Source organism: Populus trichocarpa, chromosome 1, assembly GCF_000002775.5.
Source record: "Populus trichocarpa isolate Nisqually-1 chromosome 1, P.trichocarpa_v4.1, whole genome shotgun sequence".
NCBI lineage: Eukaryota > Viridiplantae > Streptophyta > Magnoliopsida > Malpighiales > Salicaceae > Populus > Populus trichocarpa.
The window spans coordinates 28,310,559-28,332,604 of NC_037285.2; the positions used below are offsets into that span (position 1 = coordinate 28,310,559).

Below are 22,046 nucleotides of genomic sequence, written 5' to 3' on the forward strand. Positions count from 1 at the left end.
ACGGTTGTTACAAGATATGTTTTGTTGCAGATTAGTTGATAATTTTGCTTTCACCTCCAAAATACATATGTTGTCTGATTATATGTTTTTTGATCTTACATTATTTTATCAAATTATTGGTACTTTTTAATATCTTACTTTTACGAGACCGGATATTATAAATAAAGTATGTGGGTTTATGCATGTTTTTATTAATATATAGTGGGTTGTTATTAAACACATTCAGTGTTATTTAAAAGGTATAGTTTCTTGTGGTTTGCATATTACTTGCAGCTCATCCTTCTCTCTTCATGGTTATATAAATATTAATTAGGCTGATAGTATTAATAACCATAATTCAAAGGTGCTTGTCTTGTGTATTTCGACATATCAATTTTTTGAAAATTCATCAGGCAAATAATTAACGAAACTTCGTCAATTAACTATACACTAGCTAACCAGCATTAAAAAAAATAAAAAAATTCGCTAGATGGCACCCGAAAACAGAGAGAGGTAGTAAATCATGTATCGTAATTGTGTAACGATAGGTCATGTATATATGGCAGTGCAAATATAAAATATTTATTTTTTATTTTTTCATTTTGCGGGTGGGCTATTCTCAGATTACTTTTTATATAAGAAATGGAATCTAAATTTATGTCTCCGTTAAAAACAAATTATCTATATTATAGGTAAATGATTTGTAAAAGTTTTCATTCTTACGTCTGAGTTGAGATTTTTGAACCACCTTAATAAAAGAACTGATATAATTATGAAGGGTGTAACTCAACTGATCAGATTTTAAATTTGTTTTTTAGAAAATACCAGTTCGAGTTTTATAAATTTTAAGGTCATTAAAAATTTATATGGTCATTAACTTTAAGGCCTACAAAATTAATTAAAGTATAAAAAAAAAGTAAAAAAGAAGTTTCAAAATTATAGCCGATGAAAAAAAGATTTTGAATTAAAAAGTTATGAATAATCAATTTTCTAGAAGATAAATTAAACATGTTTATACTAATCATAGATCTAAATTCTTATTAAAGTTACATGGTTAATAAAATCTAACTAGCGTAATATATAGCTCACAAACTAAATAAAAAAAAGTAAAATAACTAATAAAGATAAAGAAAAACACAAATAACAAATCCTATATGTGAGTTGGAATTGTTAATACGCTTATGATAAAGGCCTTGATTAATTTCTATCTGCCTCTGTTCTTGTAAATGATGAAACTATAATTTGGATTGAGTTAAGAGTTGAAAAGGAGGGTGATTAAGCTCAGAAGCTGGTTCAGGATAGCTAGCTAGCTAGCTAGCAGGTAGCCTCCTATATATGAGTTGATCAAGATCATAGCCTTTATATGCATGCGGGGTTATGGCTTGAAGCCTTTAATTTAAACCATTTTGATAGTTTAATTCTGACTTCATGTTTTGTTTAGTAAGAAGAAATGGAAAATAAAGGAAAGTTCTATAGGAAAACCAAATATTGGAAATGTTGGGAAATAAACGAAGTCCCAGTTGAGACCTATATCAGTTCTTATTTTCACTTCAAACAGAGATGATCATTATACCACACTTTGTTATTTAAAAACTTGAAACAAAATCTTGATGATAAAATAAATTAACAAATGGAAGGGAAAAACCATCCTTTCTATGATCTAATCAGGGAAAAGCCAAAAAGATGACAATGAAGCTGTAGACACCTTGAGCCATGGTGCAGCTGGAGTTCAAGAACACTAGCAAAGAGGAAGGAAAAAAAGAAGCAAAAAGATGATATAGATTATAGGCCCATGTGTTCAGTTCGAAATTCATGGGCCACTATTATATACTGTACTGGACAGTTTTCTATGATTTGGCTTTACTATAAACTCTTACCAGCCCATCGATGGCCTCTATCTCTGTCAGGTGAATCTGCAAGCATGGCTATGACATACCCTCTCTCCCAAACCCTTGACCACACGCCACCTAATGTGTTAAAAATCAGGTCATCTTCAGAAATTGATGGAACAAAACCACATATCACTCAACTCCGAACCAAGAAGCGTTGCTTGAGGTGCAACACTCTTTATCTTGACAAAGATAATTCCCCAATTGCCTGCTCTTTCCATGGCCACACCACAGGTATGCAACCATGCATATTCCTCCTCACCAACTTGCTAAAGGTTCCCTGTCTTCCATTTTTATATGGGAGTCTTATGCTTGCAACGTTTTGTGCAGGGGAGAAGGGCTTATTTTCTTTGTCTCCTCCTCACCAAGGGATTGACGGAGAGTGGAGCGACCGCTCTGGAGTGATAGTGTATAAATGGAATGACAAGAATAATAGACCAAATACTGGAAGTGTCAATTGGAAGAAAAGATGGAGTTGCTGTGCTGAGTATGATGAAAATGCCTCACCTTGTAGACGAGGGTGGCATGTTTCATATGATGATGGCTTCACTTTGTATTAGCCCAAATTGGTTTGTAAGCAAAATCCAGAAGCACAAGTAACAATTGCAAATCCTGAAGGATATCAAGAATTGTGTTGTGTATGTTTCTTTGTTTTTATGTACCCATATGTAAAGCATTTTGGATGAAGTGGAAATGCAAATGCAATCATGTTTCATATGATATCTGTCTCTCTTTTCTGGCTAAACAGAGCAATTTGATTTGTTTCGGCTTTTTGACGCGTTCAACAGCCACAATTGCTTGTAAGCTGTTGGGTATGATTATAATTGACAGAATATTATTTGATGGTAAAATGCTTTGCTTTTAAGCTGGAATTCAAAGTATTCTACTATAGGATACATGTAAAATTAAGCTTTCACACAGTGGGTAACTATTCTAGCAAAGTTTGGTAAAAATTTTGGGAAAATAACATAAGTGAGAGTTGTAATTGAGGTTGATTCAAAATTCATGTCTCATTCAACATTTACGAAAATCAATCCAAAATTTTATGAAGATCAAATGATTAAGAGATAAGATTTAAGATCCGATAATCAAGAAAATAAGAAAATAAGTTGATGTAGCAGGAGAGAGAATGAGGGGGGAAAAATAAAGAAATAATGGATCACTGGGGATACATTAAACTTTGTTTTCGACGCACCTGATACCATTAAAAAAAACTTGACGAAACAATTTTAACCACACCTTGAAACCAAACAAGGTCCTAATTAGCTAGAGATTTTGTTCAGGGTTAATGTAGGGTTATTTAAGACCTTGTTTGAAGGTTTTTTAAAGTATAGTTAGAATTGTTTTGTTGAAATTTTTCTAACAATGTTTGGTATGTAAAAAAATTCAGAACTTCGATATGTATCCGATGACCCATTTTTTATCTTCCTTTTTTTTTTCTTCATATTTCTCTTTTATACCACATCATCTCATCTCGTTTCTCTTTTTTGGCCACATTGAATCTTGAATCTTATCTTTCAGCCATTAAAACTTCATAAAATTTTAGGTTGATTTTTGTTTAGTGTAATTAATTTGTATAAGACATGAATTTTAGTTTTGACTAAACAACTACTATTGTTATATACAAAATATATATTCAAAAATATAGTTGTGTTCAAACTATATTATCTTTCAAATACTTTTCCAACCTATGTTATTTTCTTAAAATTTTTACCAAACAGAGTCTTTTTTCAAAAACAATTATCAGAGTCCCCATTAACCGAAGCTATAAAATTCCTTGGCAATATGTAAATATCTATTTTGTATTACTACTTATACCAAAACCATTGTTGGAATGTATTTTGATTAAAAAAAAAGGCAGCAGAAGTCAGAGTGTCAAAAAATCATCTCAACCCAATAACTTAAGTTTTTAGGTAAGGTCTCATGATATGATTTATATTATTCTCTAACACACCCCATCAAGTGAAAGCCCTTTGGGCTTGAAATTTATATAGGCTCACACTACCTTGTGTTCAATTTTTATCAAATAAATAGGAATGATGAGATTCGAACTTATAATCGCTTGGTCATCAAAACTCTGATACTATATTAAAGAACCAATTCAACTAAAAAGCCAGCGGAGAATACGGAATTCATACAATATGCATGTCTATCCAGTTCAAAAGCTCATGTTTCAGGGCAATGTGTCTCTCTCTGATACCATGCCTAATCTTGATACTTGAAGCAGTTGATGAAGAGCTATCCATAGTGAACGGCTACACTATAGTTAGGGCCAACACTATGAAACAGAACATCATGGAAATGAACATTTTGATGATCACTTGAGATCTGTCAGGTTTATCTTCCATGCTTTTCGTCCAACATCTTAATTCACTTTTTCACCGCCAAAATGTTCACCTGTCATGATCTCAGTTAGCAACTGTTAATTTAAACTCCCTGCTGTATACTTTCTGCAATTACTATATATCATAAGATGACCACAGTACAGAATACATTTCACAAACTTGATTTCTATCTCTTGCTGGTGCTGAGTTTCAAAGGGCAAAATTCCACCTACAAATTAAATTAACAAATAAAGATACATTATAAGCTATAACAAAAGGTTTATAAAAACAAGAAGTCTTTTCTTTACATAAAATTTGAAGATCAAAGACACCCAGAACAAGTAATCAAGCTTCAGCTCGTATTAAACCAAGCCTTTCACGCACGCCCCTCCAATACTAGACAGCAGTCTTAAATGACTCATGAAGATGCCTCAATGTTTCTTGATCCCTATTCCTTCCAGGTGTTGGTGCGTTGACAAAATGAGCATACAACTTATTATTAACACGAGTAACCTTGATCAAGCTATGTGTCCCAACACCATCAATCTCATCAAACATAATACAGCTGTCCATTCCCGTCTTTCTTCTCTTCGCTCACCACACCATCTGCAGTAGATATCAAGTCTTGCAAGTCCACGTCGGACAAGGCCAGGTTTTATTTACACAGCATCTTTTGGAGCTAGCTGCCTGAAACCAGCAAGAAATGTTAAGTGCTCCTTTTCAGTTCTCTTTTTTGGATTGTAGAACTCACTATGATCAGTTCCGTTGGTACCCTTTTCAACTTTGGAGACCTAACGTTCTTTCCACCCATCAGGGACATCATAGACGTGCTCAGCAGAAGCTTTCTTGTCGGAGTTGCCACCGTACAGCCATAATTGGCAGCACTGGATGCGGTGCCGTAGTAGATGTGAAAAGTTTGTGAAGGGTCTACTAGGGAAGGGGTTATTATGGAAAGAGTCCTATATATATATATATATATGTAAATACCTTGTATAGGAATAATTATCATGTATAATAGATTCCACCCTTGTATTATACACAACCCTAAAGGTATTAATATCAAGGAAGGGCTGCTGTGATTGGCGTCCAACACATTATACATTAATTCAATCTCTTTACAAAACTCAACTTGGTATCAGAGCAGCAACAAAATCTTCCTTCACGCTTCTGGTTTATTGTTCGGTCATCTCCTCCAGACCGTTGCACTCCTCTGCTTCCGTCTTCATTCAGGGTAGTTTCTTTCAGCCCTTCCTCCCTCACTTGTCTGTCTGCCTCTCCCTCTCTCTTAACAATGGACAACCAAGAACTTCAACAAGGTGCTGCTGTTGCACCAATCTCTCAATCCTCTTTAGCGGCTGCTACTGCAAGCATAGTTCCTATACACTCTTCTCTAGATACCATGAACAGGTCTGCCATCATTCCTCTTTCTAATACACAGCAGGTAATCTCCTTACGACTCTCCAATACCAATTTCTTGTATTGGAGGATGCAGATGAAACCGTTTCTCTTGGGCCAAGGTGTGTACTCCTTTGTTGATGGCACCTCACCATGTCCTCCCTCTCATCTTATATCTACTACAACATCCTTACCATCGGTCAATCCTTCATATCTACTATGGACACAACAAGATCACCTAATCATGAGTGCTCTTTTATCCTCGCTCTCCACAGAAGTGCTGCATCTAGTTGTGGATTGTAAAACTTCTCAAGAAATCTGGACAACGCTGGAAACTGCCCTTGCTTCCCCTTCAAACTCACGGATTATGCAGCTCCACGGTGCATTCCAAGAATTACGACAGCATGATGACTCTGCCAGCACTTATTTGCAGAAGGCTAAGGCCTTGTTTGATGAACTTGCAGCTGCTGGCAGACCAATCTCCATGGCCGAATTTAATTTGTATGTGTTTCGGGGGTTACGCAGTGATTTTAAGGATCTGGTAACCAGCCTGTCCACTAAGGCTGATCCCATCTCTTACACAGACCTCCATAGCCATCTCCTCACACATGAATTTCTCCATAAGGCTTCACTCCATCCTGCTGTAACAGCTCCTCTGTTACCAACTCCATCACAGCAGCCATCTGCATTTTTTGGGCAGCGTCAGTTTGGTTCCAGTACTGGAAGAAGGGGCCGGTTTCGTGGGGGTTGGAGACAGAGTAATCGTAGCTACAATCGTGGGAATCATGGCTATAGTTCAGACTCAGCAAATAATAGTTATGGTTATGGTTCAGGTCCGAAATTTGGACAACAGCAAAACCGTTTTTCATCTGGCTCTGGTCAGCAGTTTGGGCAACAAGGAAACCGATTGGGAGGCTATAACAGAACTGCGAAGTGTCAGCTGTGTTATGACTATGGACATACCGCCCAGCAGTGCTCTCAATTGGCTACTCATAATCTACAAGCTAATGCCAATTTAGCATTTAATAATGCTCCTATAACTGCTCCTGTTACTTGGTTTCCTGATACAGGTGCAAATCATCATGTGACACCGGACCTTGCGAGTATGACGAGCTCAGAACCTTATTGTGGTAATGATCATTTACATGTTGGCGATGGTAAGGGCCTCACTATTTCTAATATTGCTCACTCTAAAATTCGTTCACCCAAACGCACATTTACCTTATCCAATATTTTACATGTGCCTCACATTAAAAAACCTCTACTTTCTGTTCAAAAGTTTTGTCTTGAGAATAATGTGTTTTTTGAATTTCATCCATTTTTATTTTATGTTAAGGACCTCATGACAAAGGAGGTGCTTCTTTCCGGTCGGAGTAGAGATGGTCTATATATTTTATCTGCATCGTCTGCAATGTCGTTGCCTCAAGTCTTCTCATCTACATGTGTCTCTACTTCTACTGATGTCTGGCATCGTCGGCTTGGACATCCTAGTCCACGCATTCTGAATTTTCTAGTGTCAACTAAACAGGTGTCCTGTACGTCAAAACAATTTAATTTTAATTGTCTAGCATGCCCTTTGGGAAAATCTTCTCGTCTGACTTTAAAAACTACGGGTCATCAAACTCAAGCTCCTCTTGATCTAATTTTTAGTGATGTTTGGGGTCCTTCCCCTATGTTTTCGTCCGATGGTTTTCGCTATTTTGTTATTTTTGTGGATGCCCATACCAAATTTATCTGGTTTTATCCTTTGGTTGTAAAATCTGATGTGTTTGCTATATTTCATCAATTTCAAGCACTCGTTGAACGCCAATTTTCTTTAAAAATTAAGTCTGTTCAAACAGATTGGGGTGGTGAATATCGCAAACTCAATACATATTTCAAAACCATTGGTATTCAGCATCGTGTTATTTGTCCGCATACTCATGAACAAAATGGAATGGTTGAACGTCGTCATCGACATATTGTTGAAACTGGGCTCACTCTTCTTGGCCAATGTAAAGCTCCCCTAAAATACTGGAGTTATGCTTTTGAAAGTTCAGTATATTTGATTAATCGCATGCCCACTGCTGTTCTTAATCATAAAACACCATTTGAATGTCTTTTAAAATCAACTCCTGATTATGCTTTCCTCCGCACTTTCGGGTGTCTTTGCTTTCCATTTCTTCGTCCATACAATGCTCATAAGTTAGATTTTCGGTCATCCCCTTGTGTCTTTCTAGGATATAGCAATTCACATTTAGGATATCGATGTCTTGATTTGTCGTCAAACCGTATTTATCTTGCTCGTCATGTTCGTTTTCATGAAACTGTTTTCCCTCTTGACAAAACTGAACAGATTGTAGATTCACCCATACAACCTCCTGCTGCTACTTTACAGCCCATCCCATCATCCTATCCAAACACTCACCCGGCACCCCCTGCACCCCCTGCACATAACACAACCCTTTGGGCAGCCTTACCATTACCTGCATATCACTGTCATGATCATTCCTCAGGTACAGGTTCAGACTTGCCGTTCTCTCTTGCTGGTTCATCTGCCGTCTTCCCTGTTGTTCCCACCAGCAGTGAACAACGTGTGGAGGTCACCCCTGATGGTTCCCCTGTCAGCTCCCCTGTTCGTCTCCCCAGGAGTGAACAGATTGTGACTGTCTCACCTGCTGTTTCCCCTTCTCGGCTTGGCCCTGTATTGAGCTCCTCATCGCCAGGTTCTTCATCTATTTCCTCTCCTGGAATTAATTTATGTGTTGATTTGTCTCAATTCTCCCTTCAGCAAGCCACGACTAGTGAGTCTGCCACTCCCCCTCCTGCTGCCCGCACCCACTCCATGGTACTTCGCCCACGTGTATCCAAGACAGCAAATTTTAGTGTCTCCCCTGCCTCCCGGGTAGTTTCTCTACCTCAACAGGAACCACTTTCTTTCAAAGATGCCAACCGGTACTTGATTTGGCATAATGCTATGATAGAGGAAATCAAGGCACTTCATGGTAATCACACTTGGTCACTGGTGCCCTTACATCCATCCATGAATGTGGTAGGTAGTAGGTGGGTTTATAAGATTAAGCGGCACGCTGATGGTCGAATTGACAGATATAAAGCACGGTTGGTTGCCCGCGGTTTCACGCAGCAAGAAGGGATTGATTACTTGGAGACATTTAGTCCAGTGGTTAAGCCTACCACGGTTCGACTTGTGATCACGATTGCTGTCACACATGGTTGGAAAATTCATCAGTTAGATGTCCATAATGCCTTCCTGAATGGCATTCTTCAGGAAGAAGTGTACATGGCACAACCACCTGGCTTTGTTGATCCTACACTTCCATCTTATGTGTGTCGTCTTCATAAATCCTTGTATGGTTTGAAACAAGCACCTCGAGCATGGTACAATCGGTTAAGTGAGTTTCTCATCTCCATTGGATTTCAGGCATCCAAGGTTGATACTTCTCTGTTTATTCTATCCTTTGGTGGTGCAATGATCTATCTGCTTGTGTATGTTGATGATATTCTATTAACTGGGAGTGACTCGACCTTGCTTCAACGACTAATTACTTTGTTGAGTTCAGAGTTTAAGCTTCGGGACTTAGGGTCGGCCCACTTCTTCCTCGGAATAGAAGTTAAATCGACTTCTATGGGTCTCTTACTCAGTCAACACAAGTACACACTAGACATTATCCAACGAGCAGGTATGACTTCTTGCAAACCAGTTGATACTCCGTTGTCTCCCTCGTCTAAATTGGGATCTGTGCCTGGTACTCTTCACTCTACCCCAACACGGTATAGACAGATTGTTGGTGCTCTACAGTACCTTACTTTCACTAGACCTGATATTTGCTATGCAGTAAACAAGGTGTGTCAGTTTATGCATGCTCCTACTGAGGATCATTGGGCAGCAGTTAAACGCATCTTACGTTACCTTCAGGCTACAGCCACCTATGGTCTGCATATTACTCGGGACTCCTCCTTGTCTCTTCATGGCTTTACTGATGCTGACTGGGCTGGCAGTATTGATGATCGAAAATCCACAGGTGGTTATCTTGTGTACCTTGGTTCCACTCCTATTTCCTGGAAATCTGGGAAACAACGCACTGTTGCTAGATCCTCTACAGAAGCTGAATACAAAGCCTTAGCTGATGGTACTGCTGAAATCTTGTGGATTCGCTCTTTATTGTCAGAACTACGACTTCCATCTTCACCCAGCACGACGTTATGGTGTGATAATTTAGGGGCCACTTTCCTGTCTGCTAATCCAGTGTTTCACGCACGTACTAAACATGTTGAAGTTGATTATCACTTTGTTCGTGATCGCGTTGCTAAGAAAGAAATTCAGGTACGATTCATCTCTTCCAAGGATCAACTAGCTGATGTTCTTACCAAGCCTCTCCCTCCAGTTTCGTTTGTTTTCTTTCGATCCAAGCTTCGGGTGGAGTCTCCACCTTCAGCTTGACGGGGCATATTATGGAAAGAGTCCTATATATATGTAAATACCTTGTATAGGAATAATTATCATGTATAATAGATTCCACCCTTGTATTATACACAACCCTAAAGGTATTAATATCAAGGAAGGGCTGCTGTGATTGGCGTCCAACACATTATACATTAATTCAATCTCTTTACAAAACTCAACTGGGGTAATGGCAGTTAATATTGTGGTGGCTGTAATGGTGGCATTGAGTGTTGATAGTGTTGAGTTCCGAATATCATGCATCCAACGGAAGTTATAAAACAAAATTATTCGGGAGTTTCTAAAATCCTGTTAGATAGATCTTGAGTTGTTTAGAGATTTATTACCTGGAAATCTAATCTTTTTCGGCTTTGAATAATTTTTTAAAGACTAAGTTATCGCAAACTACAAGTCGTTCAATTGTCTGGTTTCCAACGACAATCCACATGAATCACTCGTGTTTTTGTAATTTTTCTGTCTGACAGACAACCACCTTTTCTTTTAAAAATATGAGGCGTAACTTATTATTTATAGGAAAATCTAAAAAACCCTATAAATTATAAAAATATCAATTTAGCACCTGAATAATATTCATATATTTATTCAGGATAATTTTAGAAATTAACTCAATTAAGACCCTACTTGATTTTTCTAGGTCTAGAAATATAATCTCTCTATTAATCATATTCTAATCCTTAATTTCTAAAATATATTTTAATCAATTCATACTTAATTAAATCATCCCAGTTTAATTTATGATTAATGGTTCTTAATGTGTGTGATTCATATTGGCGCAAATATAAATTATAATTCTAATTAAATAATTTAACTTATTATCAATTAAATAATTGATTAATTTATATTTAAAGATCAGATGCATCGTCTAGTAACATGTCATCAAGGGCGAAGACATGTTAAAGGCTTGGATAGGCTATAGCCCAGGTCAAGATTTTATCAATATTTATTTTTGATAGTTTTATGTACATTTTTTTTGTAATTCTTGATTAATTTATCAAAAAATTCTGAAAATTTATGTGAAGCCCTCTAATATGATGTTTTAGCTTGGGTTAAAATTTCAGAATTTTTGGAGAAATTCAGAAATTTGATGAAAAATCACAATTTGACCAGTTTTACGTTATTGGGCGTAATTTTCAGTCCGACCATCAGATTGAGCTAAAATTTTACGAGGGATCTTAAAATATATTGAATAAAATCTAGTTAAAATTTTAGGATGAACGGAGCTTGGTAGTGCTAACAAAAAAAAATTAATTACTTTGTTTTCCAGTTAAAATGAAATTGTTATTTTATCCCGGTTGAGGGGTTATTACAATATCGATTCAGATTCGATTATAGATGAATTATATTCCACAAAACATCGAAGGATGTAACTTCAATAGTGGATTTATTTTTACTTTCACTTTAATGTTATGTACTTTCAAATTTATTTTTTAATATTTTGGGTAGTGTATTTGAATTAAAACTTTACTGTTAACTTCAAAAATTCATGTACATGAGTTAATAATTGATCTTAAAAAAATTATTTATTTATTTAATAGCACATGGCAGGAAAAATTCCTGGCTTCGCCCTTGCATGTCATGATCCCTAAATATTAGAAAAGACATTAGTAGTTTAACTTAAATTTTTGGTGACCGGTTTCTCAATATAATTAATATCTTTTCATCAATAATATTCCAATTTAACATTAAAGCATGAATTATGTCTGTTATGTTAAATCATGTTTGTTCTCTACATAATAGTAAATGATTGTTTGAATAAGATTTAAAACCTTTTTCAAATTGCATTCCACCTTGGTTAAGGAATTTTCAATCAATATTATTTGAGAGCAGATAAAATATTTTTTCTAATTCATCTGGGGTGATGAATCCTCTATTGATCACTCAAATATCTTCATATAGTTCATGTTATAACTAATATCTGTCTTTCGTTACCTCGATTAAGATAACATGTAATAAAATCAAATTATAACATTCTCTATATAAGATAACTTGGTGATCTAAAGTCTAAGAATTACTTACACAACCGTCACATAGCCTTTCCATAGATATAAGTGATCTCTTTACATGGAGTTTTCATGCAGGTCAATTCAGTGTACATGTCTTATGACAAACATCTACATATTAGTTTTAGGTATCTCTTATACCTTAGTTTATGAGAACAATTGCTTACTTTCATAAAGAAAAGAATATAATATGTACCGGTCTCTACGGATGTAATGAATGTCTAATATTTAAGAGAGCATCGATTAGGAAATTTTAGGAACAACGCTTTGAAGCAATAAGAATCCCATAATTATAATAACTTTATAATCTCCTTTGCAAAATATTTTTCTTTACTATAGATTAATAAATTAAATATTAGATTCATTAATCTAATATTATATGAATATTAAAAATAAATTAAGCTTTTATTAACAATAAATATGTATTTATATAAATATAATAATATCATGTGTAACCAATCGATTGACTATAAAGCATATTAAACTAATAGATAAATGAAGCTTGTTTGGTGGGGGAAATGGGCAGGTGGGTTTTGGAGAATGATGGGGTTTGTGGTGGCTTTTGGGTGGAGGAGGAGGAGATGTGGGCAGATAGAATGGTCGACATGGGATCGGCTAATGGTGGATATGGTGCTTTCTTGTGTTTTATCTTCTATTCAACATTTTCTTATCCATTCCAGCAATGAGGAGAGAGAATGTTCATCAGAGCAAAGTATTGGTTGCCAATGTTGTTGGACCAATAAACACCTGCCAGGTCATGTTCTGCACTCGTGTGTTTTGCTTAGATTTTTTGGATGGTACTGATTAGGAAATGCATTGTTCAATTTCACAAATTTTGTTGAGAATCAGTTTTGCAAAACTGATTCAATAATACTTTACAGTTATTTTTTTATTTATTTTCACAGCTGGAATATTCTCAAGCTGGTATTGGTTAAATCTACTTCTCCGGTTCAGTGGACTGTATACACCGGAATTAAAACTCCTCAAGATATTTGTTTAAAAGTAGCAAAATTAAAATTGATAAAAAAAATAAAAATAGAAACGTGGAGATGCGGGGGATCGAACCCCGTGCCTCTCGCATGCAAAGCGAGCGCTCTACCATTTGAGCTACATCCCCGCAGACAAGCGAATTCCTTAAGTTTATTAAAAAGAACAATCCAATTGCCTTTTGTTCTTTTAAATTCAATTTAGCTACATCCAGGAATATAGTGGAGTCTCTTTAAAAAACCTGATTCGGGTGAGTTTTCTTTTTCGAAATTGAATATAAAAGCATTGTCTGATCACGAAAAGAGAAAGAGAAAAAGAAAAAGAAAAAGACAATGCACCAAGCCACAAAACTAAAGGTAAAAGCTTGTTTGGCAGTGTGGTTGCGAGTGCTTTTTAAATAATTTTTCGTGCTAAAATGCATGCCAATGATTTTTTTTTATTTTTTAAAAATTATTTTTGACATCAGCACATCAAAACAATCCAAAACATACAAACCATATTAAATTTTAGCAAAAAAAAAAAAGTTTCAAATTTTTTGGGAACACGAGTTGAACTGCGTTCCCAAACATTCCCTAAGAGCCGAGGGAGAGAGGGACCAAACAAAATAATTTACTATTTTCAAATGTCAATTACCTGCCTAGAAAAAAAGACTTAGTTCCTTTAAAAGTATTTTTTTAAAAAATTATTTTTTTATTTATTTTTATTAAATTATTTTTTTTAGTATTTATAAATTATTTTAATGTGCTAATATAAAAAATAAATTTTAAAAATTAAAAAATTATTATTCCAATATATTTTTAAATAAAATATACTTTAAAAAATTATCATTACTTAAACATCAATCAAGCTATTAACTCCACACTACTCGTATGATAGCGTAAAACCATCAATTAATATTACCTTAGATACCATCATTGAAGATAAGAGCAAGCAATTAATCTTACCTTAGATACCTTCATAGCCAAAAAAAACCATCAAACTTCACAATCATGTTTAGCGCAGCAGTTAAATCATTATTTTATTAATTTTTAATCTTATTAAAAATTATATTAAAAATAATTTTTTTAAATAAAAATTTTTTTTATATAAAAAATATTATGAAAAATAACTGCCTGAAATAAGCTATAAAATTATATAAACACCCTTTTACTTTCAATAATCTCACTACGACCCCTCAAAACTAGCCAATTTTTGTTTTTGTACAATCCGTCCTTCCTCTTCAACAACCGCCAAAATGAACCCTAACAAGTAGGCGATAAAGCGCACCAATTGGAAGATAGATAGAGAATAGAAGAGAGAGAGAGACTTTTTTTTGTAAAAATTGCAAATTCACATGATCGACGACACCCTTCTATTTCGCTTCCGTTTCATCTCCTCCTCTAGTTCTCGTTTTCTTTTCTTTCCAGCTACTACTGGTAATCATTATATAATAATAATAACCATTTAAACAAATACAGGCACCAGACAGGCTAGGGTTTCAGTTATCCTTTCTTTTTCTTTTTCCTTTTTTTTTTTAATAAAATCGTTTTCCTTTTCTTTCAAATTAATATCCTTCTCCATGTCTAAAAGGTAATTAATTCTCTAACCTTTTCAAATTTTTTTTGCTTTGTTATTTTTTCTTGGATTTTGCTCATGTTCTTGTTCTTGTTTGTTTAGTTAGTGATCATCAATTCGTGATTAATGCATGCTTTTCAGCTTTTAGTTGATGGCGTGTTTATTTTAATAGAATTGTAGGGAAATGATTAAAATATTAGTGGTTAAATTTATGGAATTAATGGATTAGGAAGTGCTAGACTTTGTTTATCAAGATTGAGCTTTTGTTTTGATATGGTTGATTCTCACGTATTTAGTTGAATGATAATAAGAGGATGCAATAAGGTGGAAGATGGGATTTTGCTTTTTGTTTCTTTTTTTTTTCGTTATGGTTTTGGGGGTACGAATGAGTTCTATTGATCATGATTTTGTGGGTTTTTTTTTTTTTTATTATTATTATTGTTGTTTCAGGGTACTTTGCAAGTTTTTTGCTCATGGGGCATGCTTGAAAGGGGAGCATTGTGAATTTTCACATGATTGGAAAGATCCTCCAAATAATGTAAATACTATGCTTTAGCAATGGTTCTATTTTTTGTCTTTTCTGTGTTTGATTGTTTATATGCAGTGAAATGATTGTGATATTTAATTGTTTGCTAATGCAGATTTGCACCTTTTATCAAAAAGGTATCTGCTCTTATGGTAGTCGATGCCGATATGAACATGTTAAACCTTCTAGGCCTGAATCTACTGCATCATCTTCATTGACAGTTCCTTGTCAACCTCTGGGCTCAAATTCCGTGTCCCTGGCCCTTCCTGCAAGAAATGTATCGAATGGGGTGACAACAGTACCGGGTGTTCCTCCAGAGCTTTCAAGTAGACCCTTTATTGCTCCCACTGCACCAGAATGGAATTTGGAGTCTGCACAACATGACTTCTTAGAAGATGGTGAGGTTATAGAGCCTAGGAATGTTAAACCAGCTGACCGATCTATCTGTTCATTTGCTGCTGCTGGTAGTTGTCCTCGTGGAGATAAATGCCCCCATATTCACGGTGACTTGTGTGCCTATTGTGGAAAGCATTGCTTACACCCTTTCAGACCTGAAGAAAGAGATGAACATTTGAAAGCATGCGAGAAGAAGCAAAAGAACCTTGATTTGTTAAAATATAGTCAAGAAATAGAATGCAGTGTATGCCTGGATCGTGTACTTTCAAAGCCCACGGCAGCTGAACGAAAGTTTGGTCTGCTATCAGAATGCGATCATCCATTCTGCATATCATGTATTAGGAACTGGCGTAGTAGTTCCCCAACCTCTGGAATGGATGTCAATACTTCATTGAGGGCTTGCCCAATATGTCGCAAGCTTTCATACTTTGTCATTCCAAGCGTTATTTGGTATTCCTCTAAAGAGGAAAAACAGGAAATTGTTGATACCTACAAGGCAAAACTCAGGTGATTTTCTTGTCATAAGTATACTGCTTCTTTACCTTCTACCCAATTCCTGGATCATCGTTATATTTTTGGATAACTCTGTAAGAATTTGTGAAATTTATGTTCTGATATTGGAAATGTTTTAAGACATAACTGTCATTTTTCTTGATATGGCAAAAAAGGAAAACAGAAACATCTTGCATATTCTCAGAGAAGATTGGTTGGCTGTTTTGTGATGATGTAGGCTATTAGTTTCATGTATATAAATTGTACTGGTGACTAAAAACTAGGTAGATAACCAAAAAAACTCGAGATTTTTTTAATTTGTTGAATAATAATATAATTACTTTGAGTTTTATAGGTCAATAGATTGTAAACACTTCGACTTTGGGAATGGGAACTGCCCATTTGGAACCAGCTGTTTTTACAAGGTAAAGTGCCCTCTTGGTCTGTTCATTGGAATGTTACGTTGAGATTCTCATTGTAGTTTGGACATTTTTCTTCTGTCAACTCTTCTTTTGCTCATTAAATGCTAGACAACCAAAAACTATCTATCATCTGTAGATGCGTTTGCCCCATTTTTTCTCCCTTTCCCTGCTGGTGAATACTTCTCTTATCGGCTTCTAACATGTGCTGCTAGGCAGTAACCTCAGATATGTTCAAGACTCCTTTTTTTTTTGTCTTAAATGTTGCTTTTCACACGTGCACACACATATTTTTTGGTGCTATATATGTGCCTCTGTGGCAGCCTTACACAGTCCTGCTGGGGTTAGGAAAGTGTGGAAGTGGCTTTTTACAGAAAGTAGAGTTAGATTTCAAGCCCTAGTTTTCTTTTCTATATCTTTTGCATGCATAAAGGGGTGTACTTCCCCTCCCTTGTGATCCCATTTCTCTCTTGTAGTGAGCATGATTAGCTTTCAGCCCTTTGGACTGAAAGTGAAGACTTTACCAAATAAACTGGCTGGTAGCAGTAATAGTGCCACAAGTGGAGAGGAGCATATGGTGCTCTAGGAGGAAGGGAAGGATTCAATTACTCAGATGATATACTATTACCATTATCTTACACATCTGAAAGACTTCGCCTTTCTTATTTAGCTACACTGCATATGAACAATGAAGCTCCTCTATTTTTTTTTTTTTTAGTTTCAAACTTTTTTTTCTCTAGCAATTAGACCCTTCTTCAGCCTAAGAAGATGAAATTAGGCTTGAAATTATGATTAAAAATTTAAAATAGCAAATTAAAAGATAAAAGACTAAAATGTGAAACATGAAGAAAATATATGGCTAATTCCAAATTCATGACAATTTTTATTTTGGTATACAAGTTCATTTTGTTTACTTTTTAGTCTATGGGTTAGAGAGAGTAGAGAGAAACTAGTCTGAAAATGGAGAGGAGAGAGAAAGTTGTCGGTTTTCATTCGACGAAAGGAGTTTGATGGTGGTGGTTTTAGGCCTTCTTGTTGTCTGTAAAAGTAGATCGACTTGAGAGAGATTTTTTTAAGGTTTGATTTTGTGTTTTTGAATTGTTTTAAGGGTGCTTTGAGTTGGGAGATCATAAGGCCAAAATTAAAAAAAAAGCCCATGTGCGCGGCCTAGGCTTTTTAATTCAAGCCAGGCTCGTGCCCATGGCCTATTTGGTTTTTCTTTCAATTTAATTTTTGGTTTTTTTTCTAAATTATTGTATTTAAAATATCATAATTAAATAAATATATTGAATTTTTAAATTCATTAAGAATATATTTGAGTTATTATTTCAAATTTGGTTTAGAATTTAGAAATTGAATTCAAAATATCTGCATTTTCAAATTATATTAGATTTGAGTGGAGTAATTTATTCTATGAATTGTATCTGAATAATAACCTTTTAATCATAATAAAAAAAATTATTTTAATGATTTTCATGTTCATATTTCTATTTGATTAAAGTCACGGGTTCTAGGGGATAGCTTTGGTTAGCCCGAGTTGATCGAAGATGTTGTCGGCTCAATAATTGAAAAAAAAATTACTTTAGATACATTAAAATTTTAGTTCATAATCAAAATCTTACAAATATAAAATACATTAGTAACTCTTGTACATTTTTCTTTATGCTTAAAAAAAAAAAAAAAAATTCTGAACTGCAGCATAGCATGGTCCTATAAACAAATATTGTCTATGTGTTTCGGTGCATGTTATGTTCAATTTATGTCTATGTCCATGCAATCTACAAAGGAGGGAGACATAGTAACGAATATGCTTATTCTAGTGGTGCATGTGAATATCTCAATCAATTGACTTATGCTGGAATTTACAGAATCCATTATGTGTTGCCTGTATGCATTTAATCAATGTGCAACATTTTGCTAAATGCTGGTCATCTTTGGTGACTAGCAGCATGTACTCTTATATAGGTGTTTATAGTTTTATAGGAATTTTTGTCGTTGCTAGCACATCATGGTAGAAACAGTTGACAAGGTATGAAGGAACACTGCACAATCTGGCTAATCTTGAGAAAGCATGAGCGCACAGTACAAATTTGATGCCAAGTGAATCTTCATTCAAGAATGACCAATTGAATTGAAAATGTTTACAAATCAAGGAACAATGAAATTCACTTGGTATCCACAAAAGCAGTGAAATGCTGTTTATAGAAGCACCACTGCATTTTTGGGATGAAAAATGCAACAGGATGCGTTGTCAACTTAGCAAACAGAAGTAGCAACCCATCTTGATACGTATCCACTACCTGCTATTATCTCATCTGCCTCTGATCTCTGTCATCATCTTTCCATCGCACATGCAACCACCCTGTTCTTGATGTTTTGCAACAACCTCCATGTTGTTCTTCTACCCATCATTTATGCACCTTTAATGATGTTCTGATAATCATTCCTTCACTACATTTCTTTTGCATATAGGCCTCCACCTGGTATCTACGAGAATTAATATATCACAGACCCTCTCCATGGATGCCCTGTCCATGCACAAATCTTTTGTGCTGAGGATCAAGTGATGAAAATGGTTTTTTTAGCAGTGTAGCTGGATCTTAGATCAGGCTACTCTTTTCAGTGATCAGGACAATTTATGTATATTTCAAACCAATTTAGCATGCTGGAAACATTTCTTCTGCTTTATCTTTTGGGTTAGTCTTTCTGGCTTTCTAGCAGCTCTTTTTTACAATCACATTGGGAAAGATGGAACTCGCAATTTCTTAATTGTTTTTCTTTTGTATTTATGAAAATGTATTTGTCCTGATTAAAGTGTTGTTTTTTCTGCTTTCGTTTTGGTTCTATTTTGTGGTATGTTTTTGGCAGTTTTGCTTGGAAGTTAACCAGCTAAGAAATGCTATTGTAAATAGACAAGATTTCAAGCACCTGCTTTTGTTGCATATTAGTAATAAGAAAAAAAGAGTCTTTTGTTGTGCTGTTAATGCATGTGGATTTCATAATGATTCTGTTTTCAGAAAGTTATTCTGTCGCTCTTAAAATTTCTCTGACTAGCTGTTATACTCGAGAAAGCAATTTCTGATTGATGAAGTCAAGCTATTCTTGTTTACGTTTTCTTCCAGAGTAGAAGGTAGCAAACCTTTGATGGTTTATTAAGTGGGACTACTGGTAAAACGTTACTTTGGATTTGATAGAATTTGAATGAACAGCCTTGAGCCAAACAGACAAAAAAAGAAAGAAAGAAAGGAAGGTAGGAATATGAAATTGTATTGTTGCATGGATGGGCCACTAATGATGGCTCAGTATGTGACCATAAGTAGCAACATATGATATGGTATCATGAATGGATAACTTCTCAATCATGTGTTGCTTTTCTGCACATTTTATGCTAACAACTTCAGTGTCTCATAAAGTTCTCGATCATCGCTATTCTCAATTTGCAGCATGCATATCGAGATGGCCGCCTGGAGGAAGTTGTTTTACGTCATCTTGGAACTGATGATGGACAGACTGTGATAGCTAAAAATATCTGGTTCGCTTTGATCCTACTCTCTTAATGTTTCACATAAGTAGCTAATGACACTCTTGTCTTTCATTTATTTTACTGCTGTGTTTGATCCCTTCCATTAATAATTTGTTTTATTCTCAGGCTGTCTGATTTCCTCGGTAGCTTACAAATAAGGTGAGCTGGTGGTGTTTGAATGCTTTTAAAGGTAAGTTTAAAGTTGTGAGCAGTGATTTGGTTTTTCAGATCCCTGATTTCTGAACTGTACATGCCTGAGCATTCTGTCATGTGCACATGCTAGTGTTATGTGGACAGACATGCATGCTTGTGCAACATCTGTCTCTTAATGGTCAAAGTAACTGTGCCTTTAACCATCTCAAAATATGCAGGATATCTATCAATGTCAAGACATGCACTCAACTTTATTGTGGAAGGTCTTCAATCTCCAGTGCCGAATCATGTTGTTTGTGAGGTAAATTGCCTTGTGAGTATTATATTCCACACCCATCAGTTTATCCTGTATGATGGACTTTCTGAGGTTTTGCTTTTAAAAATGTTCTCCTGTGTTTTTTAAGTTTAGGTTTGACTTTAACATACAAATTTCTAGTGAAAATGCATGGAATTCTCCCAATCTTCCTGGCTCTAACTACATAATCTGTATTGTGATAATTTTGTTTACTAACCATCAGCAGCTATACCAATCATCATTTCTTTCCTTGGATTTCCTTGTGAAACCTGAGCTGATGGGATTTCATGAAATACTTCAACTCTGTTCAAGGGTTCATTCTTCAGAAATATCATTTAAACAACATGTGAACATGACGGAAATTTTGGGTCTCATTATTCCTGTGATGTTTCCTTTTATACTTTCAATAGTTGCTCCCACCTTTGGAGTTCTGTTCTGGTAGGTTCTCTTGTAGGGATTTAAATGACCCTCTGGGGTTGCAGGTGGCGTGCATAAAATTCAGTTTGGAGGGAAATTATTTGTCATCTTAAGATAAACTTAAAAGTTCGCAAAGAATTACAATTAGATTTTCCTTGTGGTTGAATAATAAGTGGGTGCTTTGAGTCGCTCTCGAATCTAAACATTTATGGGTGGATATTATTTAGGCCTTATTGCGATATCCCTCTTGTATCTACTTTCTCACAACTTAAAGAGTTTTTATGCTTCCGAAAACCCTCATGAAATTTTGTGTCAAATGTAGGATGGCTTTCTGGAGGAGACTAATTTGTGGGAAGCTGAAAGATGTGCCGTTGTGTCATTATAAGCTGCATCTTAAGTTATTTTGAAATAATAAAACGAAGAACATGTCAAGGCATTGAAAGGTTTTGAACAGCGTTGATAAATTATGTACTTGTGAAGGAAAATGATTTGAATAATGGATGTTTGCGATTATAGTTTGCTTCCCTCACACCAGAAAGGACGGCGAAAACTACAGGGTTTCGCCCTAATGGTTTGTAATAATTTGAAGTTTTGAGGACAATGTCAGGATGTTGTGGTGCATCATACTGGTGTTGCCTCTGTATAAAAGTTTTGAACTTTGAGGTATACATGAGATTTGATACAATGTAATTCATTTGTACCTAAGCCATGTACATCTTATGACGATTACAAAGTGGAATTTATTTTACCGCTTCCATCACAAAGCTTGAAATTGTTGGTGGCATTTGTTTGGTTCTCGACCTCCACATCTCATATGCTATTTTCTTATTCAAGGTCCTCTTTGTTATGTTTGCTTCAGAAACGATTTTTTCACACAAATTGCTTAATCTATGTATGGAATCTAATGTGAAAATAGGTCGAGGTTCGTAATGACAGAATTCTAGATGCTAGATTTCCATGCGAGCCGGATTTTTTTTCTTCTGCTTGAAGCCAGATTTCTTGTGTCTGGTAGTTTATTTGGTGTAAATGCTCATGTTGTTTTTTGGGTTAAATTCTAGGTTGAAAGCCCAATTAAATTAAGCGAGACAAAGTTGATTTAATTGTGTTATAATACAAACTATAATAAAGACCTACAGGAAGGTCATTAAGAAGACTAGATGATCTATCCAATAAACTTCTGGATAAATCATAAATGACTAGCTAATCCGTTACTGAAACGCCTGCACCTCCCAGTC

General features: G+C 35.3%; 2 protein-coding genes, 1 non-coding gene and 1 pseudogene across 5 annotated transcripts; 2 read left to right on the forward strand and 2 right to left on the reverse strand.

The window, feature by feature from the left end:
- Positions 1–1,870: 1,870 nt before the first annotated feature.
- Positions 1,871–2,588, forward strand: LOC7480086 (uncharacterized). The gene is made up of 2 exons (XM_002298402.4): positions 1,871–2,102; positions 2,199–2,588. Exons 1-2 carry the CDS (start codon positions 1,901–1,903, stop codon positions 2,426–2,428), a joined length of 432 nt encoding a protein of 143 aa, XP_002298438.1. The 5' UTR covers positions 1,871–1,900; the 3' UTR covers positions 2,429–2,588.
- Positions 2,589–4,588: 2,000 nt separating this feature from the next.
- On the reverse strand, positions 4,589–5,201 carry LOC18095109 (thylakoid lumenal 19 kDa protein, chloroplastic-like; annotated as a pseudogene).
- A 7,892-nt stretch (positions 5,202–13,093) lies between these two features.
- Positions 13,094–13,166, reverse strand: TRNAA-UGC (transfer RNA alanine (anticodon UGC)). The gene has a single exon. It is a non-coding gene; the product is annotated as a tRNA-Ala (tRNA).
- A 1,065-nt stretch (positions 13,167–14,231) lies between these two features.
- On the forward strand, positions 14,232–21,575 carry LOC112324278 (putative RING-type E3 ubiquitin transferase C3H69). Of its 3 annotated transcripts, none has more exons than XM_024586107.2 (8): positions 14,237–14,605; positions 15,041–15,128; positions 15,232–16,019; positions 16,360–16,429; positions 19,867–19,955; positions 20,073–20,136; positions 20,318–20,412; positions 21,134–21,575. In XM_024586107.2, the coding sequence occupies exons 1-6, from the start codon at positions 14,595–14,597 to the stop codon at positions 20,107–20,109; spliced, it is 1,083 nt and encodes a 360-aa protein (XP_024441875.1). In that variant the 5' UTR covers positions 14,237–14,594; the 3' UTR covers positions 20,110–20,136; positions 20,318–20,412; positions 21,134–21,575. The 3 variants fall into 3 exon arrangements, with proteins under 3 accessions (XP_052311372.1, XP_024441875.1, XP_024441871.1); XM_024586103.2 differs by having other exon boundaries at positions 20,318–20,400; XM_052455412.1 differs by lacking the exons at positions 19,867–19,955; positions 20,073–20,136; positions 20,318–20,412; positions 21,134–21,575 and adding an exon at positions 19,546–19,860 and having other exon boundaries at positions 14,232–14,605.
- Positions 21,576–22,046: the final 471 nt, after the last annotated feature.